Source organism: Otolemur garnettii, unplaced genomic scaffold (genome assembly GCF_000181295.1).
Source record: "Otolemur garnettii isolate 467f Iridium unplaced genomic scaffold, OtoGar3 scaffold00096, whole genome shotgun sequence".
Lineage (NCBI taxonomy): Eukaryota > Metazoa > Chordata > Mammalia > Primates > Galagidae > Otolemur > Otolemur garnettii.
This window is the reverse complement of record NW_003852491.1, coordinates 6,393,273-6,397,411: the sequence shown is the minus strand read 5'-3', so window position 1 is coordinate 6,397,411 and position 4,139 is coordinate 6,393,273. Positions and strand designations below refer to the sequence as shown.

Sequence of the window (4,139 nt, the reverse complement as noted above, 5' to 3'; positions counted from 1 at the left end):
AAAAAAAAAAAAAAAAAACCAAGAGAACATAATGCTTAAGAAATTCTGGGTTATGAAAATTTCTTAATTACAGAATTTTTGAAGCCATCATATATAGTGAAACATTCAAAAGATTTCCTTTTCTAGGAAATCTTCCTGTAGTCAAATGCAAGTATAGCTAAGCTTCTAGTATACTTTAGCCTAGGGCAGAATGGGTAAGGATGCATTGGTCAAGACCCTTCCATCTACTAGTTTCATGGAGAAGAGCAATAGCCAGCCTTTCTTCACCCAAGGAAATAATCACCTAGATTCCCACATGACACCTTTGGAACCATCAGTGAGGTAGAGCTGATAAGGAGAATGCCCCCCCGCCATTCCATGTTCCTTATACACACCATACCTTCCCAGGAGGCAAGATAATACGACAGGCCATGTCCCAGGTCAGGGAGAACATGACAGGCATGAAGTGGGATACAAAGGGCTTGTGGCGACCACCCTCCTCCTTGCTAAGAATGTAAACCTGGAGGAGAGAAAGCAGTAGAGTTAGGCTTGGCTGGAAGTACTGCCTCTGTGCAAAGGACAGGTGGGCTCAGTCCTGCCCACTACCACCTGGCACCCTCACCTGTGCCTCCACCTTCTGATGGGGCTGGATGGAACCAGGCTTGACCATGACAAGGCCACGCCTCAGATCCTCCCGCTTCAAGCCTCGGACCAGGGCCCCAAGGTTATCCCCTGCCTCTGCCCTCTCCAAGCTCTTGTGGAACATCTCAATGCCTGTGGGGAAGAGAGAAAGGAGGGAGAAGGGACAAGGTAGGAGAATCTGAAGCAAAAGGAAGCCACAAAGGGTTTGTAAGGGGTAAGGTTATCCTGGAGCCAGCCATTGGGTTCCAAGGCATCTTTCCTATACCTGTCACCACAGTGCGAATGTTCTTGCTATGTCCAAGCAACTCACACTCGTCTCCCTTCTTTATAATGCCACGCTCTAGTGTACCTGTCACCACCGTGCCTCGGCCTAGAAGGGAATAGGACAAAACATCAAAGACCATGGGCTAAGCTTTAACTTAAAAAAGGGAGTGTGAACAAGCAGTTCTTACCAGGGATGGAGTAAACAGACTCAATAGGCAAGAGGAAAGGCTTATCCAGGTCCCGGGTAGGCACTGGGATATAAGTGTCCACAGCTTCCAGAAGCTTCTGCACAGACTTCAGGCCCAGCTCAGGGTCACGCTGCTGTTGGAGGAAAGCAACAACACACTATAACCTCCATTCTGCTCCTCTTACCAAGACTCATTCCCCAGTTACAGCAGAGCTCTGAATGTTCAACCCAACCCCATCCTCTGCAGCAGCAGTCTCTGCCTAACTCTTCCTTCACCTCAAGGGCACAGAGAGCAGAGCCTACGATGACCGGGGTCTCATCTCCTTTGTAGCCAAACTCATTGAGCAGTTCACGGATCTCCAGCTCAACTAGCTCCACCACCTCAGAGTCCTGCACTGCATCTGCCTTGTTCACATACACCACGACATGCTCTACCCCAATCTGTAGACAGGAAAGAGACAAAAATAATGTCCAGTATGGCCCTGTTCCTCCTCTTTCTCTTTCCGCCCCTATCCAGGCTCCACGTACCTGTTTGGCCAGTAATAAGTGCTCTCGAGTCTGGGGCATGGGGCCATCATTGGCTGCCACCACCAGGATGCAGCCATCGAGGGGAGCAGTGCCTGTGATCATATTCTGGGTAGGAGAAAGAAAGGAAACACAGCCAAGATCAATGATCTCCTCTGCTCCACATCCGTCTAGCCAAGTGTAGCAGTTAGAAACAGAAGTTCCCTTTTCTCTGCCTTCTCACCACACCCACTTTGGCCATGTCAACAAATCTGACATCCAAACATATTGAATACCTTAATCTCCTCCCTCCAAGCCTAGCATCCTGACTGGAAGCAGCCCTGTTCCCAGTGTCCCCAGTAACCTTCACCTTAACGTAATCTGCATGACCAGGGCAGTCTGTGTGAGCGTAGTGGCGGGTGGCAGTGCTGTATTCCACGTGGGCTGCATTGATGGTAATACCCCGAGCTCGCTCCTCAGGGGCATTGTCAATCTCCTCATATTTCTTGAACTTGGCCCCACCTCCCTCTGCTAGAACTAAAGAAGAAAGAGAATACACCTCTCAGCTAATTTCAGAACTAGAAGCAGGGAACAGGACACATCACTGGGTCCCTCCCACTTAGACACCTCTAGGACAAAGGCTCTGCTTACAGAGCATTCCCCTTGGATAGAAGGGAGGCCATTCAGGGTCACCCAATTTATGCATCATAGTTCTTTATGTTCAGGTGAAATCTGTCTTCTGCGTCTTCCAATCCACCCCACGCCCGATTCAGGATCCTCCAGCAGACAGTCTGCTGGGCCCATATCCCCAGCTCCAGGTCTGGGACACTGCCGGCCGCCCACACCCCAAGCCCGCTCACTCTTCGTGATGGCCGCAGTCAGTGTAGTCTTGCCATGGTCCACATGGCCGATGGTACCCACATTCACATGGGGCTTGTCGCGCACGTAAGTCTTCTTGGCCTCCACCGCCAGACCGCGGGTCAAGACAGGTAACGCCGAGGACTTCAGCGGCCGCAACAAACCCTGTAGTAGTGGGATCGGACCGGCACTGAGACCTGCTAGGACAGAGGTTTGGAGTCAGGACCTGAGTCTGAACCCGGTATCTGCGACGCCCCCCGCGTGTCCCTGATCTCTCACCGCTGAGGCGGGGCGTCGCACGCAGCAGGGTGGCGGCCGCCATCGTGGTCGTATTCGAGCCCCGGGTACTGGGTATCGGAAGCCCGCGCGTACAACAGAGAAAGGGCACTGGCTGCTGGAAGACACTTCCGGAGGAAGTAGGAGCCTGGAGGGTAAGTCTGGGCACCTCTAGCCGCCAGTTTCTATGGCCTTCTCTGACGACTTCTGGAGGGTGGTGCCCTGGTGTCTCCTGGCAGGGTTGGATGGGAAAGGTTTCCACCACTTCCTCTGGGTCTCTCGGGCGGCCGGGCCGGATTGTTCCTCAGGCGGCGCTGTAGGCGACGGGATGAGAGCGTCCCATAATGCACCAGCGCCCCGAGGGCTCTTGGGCGTTGTAGTTCCCGGAGAGGCGGGCTGTGGCGCGCTTGGGGAGGAAGTTAGGGGGGCTAGACGGGATCCAGAGGGAGGTCTGGACCTTCAGCTGGAAGAGGCGACCCCAGCGTGAACTGCTTGAGAACGTCCTGGGCCTGACATGAGCAGGGACCCACCCCTGCAATCTGACTACGGCGGGGTCCTCTGTGTCGCTCCTGGAGGTAGGACCAGATCCTATACCCACTTCGGGGGGTGGAACCGAAGTGTGACTTATCTCGCCGCAAAGTCTTTGTTTTTGTTTTTTGAGACAGAGTTTTACTTTGTTGCCCTCGGTAGAGTGCTGTGACGTCATAGCTCACAGCAACTTCAAATTCTTGGACTCAAGAGACCCTCTTGCCTCAGCCTCCCATGTAAGTAGCTGGGACTACAGGCGCCCAACACAGCGCCCGGCTATTTTTAGAGAGCGGGTCTCACTCTGGCTCAGGCTGGTCTCTAACCTGTGAACTCAGGCAATCCACCCGCCTCGGCCTCCCAGAGTGCTAGGATTACAGGCGTGAGCCACTGTACCCAGAAATGGGAATAGTTATAATCCACTCCACAGGGAGATTCTAACGTCTGTCCCTGAGAGGAAATGAACTGGGCAGGCTTCAGGGATGGGATCCTGAGGCCCCTAGTTCCCTCAGTCTTTGGCCCTCAAGTACCTACCGGTCTGGCCCACAACTTGCAGAGGCCCTGTACTGCTTGCTCTCACAGAGCCCCCAAGATAGAACCTTGGTCCCCACCTCTGTAGCCCCTCAACAGCCTGTGAACAATTTTCTTGATTGTCGCCCTATTCACTTAATTTACAGACACTCTGAGGGTAAAGGGACAACTTGGGGAGCTTTTAAGAACAGCCTGAGTCTTTCTTGTTCCCATGGTGGCCCCAGCACCTAACACAGGACGGAGCATGCAGTGAATGCTTAATAAATGCCCTTCAAGTGGCTCACTCCTGTATTCCTAGCACTCTGGAAGGCCAAGTGGGATGGATAACCTGAGCTCATAAGTTTCCGACCAAACATGAATAAAAATGAGACAC

General features: G+C 52.9%; 1 protein-coding gene across 1 annotated transcript in view; it reads right to left on the bottom strand.

Moving 5' to 3' along the window:
- TUFM (Tu translation elongation factor, mitochondrial) overlaps positions 1-2,907 on the bottom strand; it is a 4,326-nt gene extending 1,419 nt beyond the window's left edge. Inside the window, exons 1-9 of the mRNA XM_003795768.3 lie at positions 2,714-2,907; positions 2,437-2,631; positions 1,947-2,113; positions 1,601-1,705; positions 1,349-1,513; positions 1,074-1,206; positions 887-991; positions 602-753; positions 380-499 (exon numbers count right to left, since the gene is read on the bottom strand). Coding sequence (XP_003795816.1) covers positions 380-499; positions 602-753; positions 887-991; positions 1,074-1,206; positions 1,349-1,513; positions 1,601-1,705; positions 1,947-2,113; positions 2,437-2,631; positions 2,714-2,756 — 1,185 coding nt within the window. The 5' untranslated portion in view covers positions 2,757-2,907. The remainder of the gene's footprint in view (positions 1-379; positions 500-601; positions 754-886; positions 992-1,073; positions 1,207-1,348; positions 1,514-1,600; positions 1,706-1,946; positions 2,114-2,436; positions 2,632-2,713) is intronic.
- Positions 2,908-4,139: the final 1,232 nt, after the last annotated feature.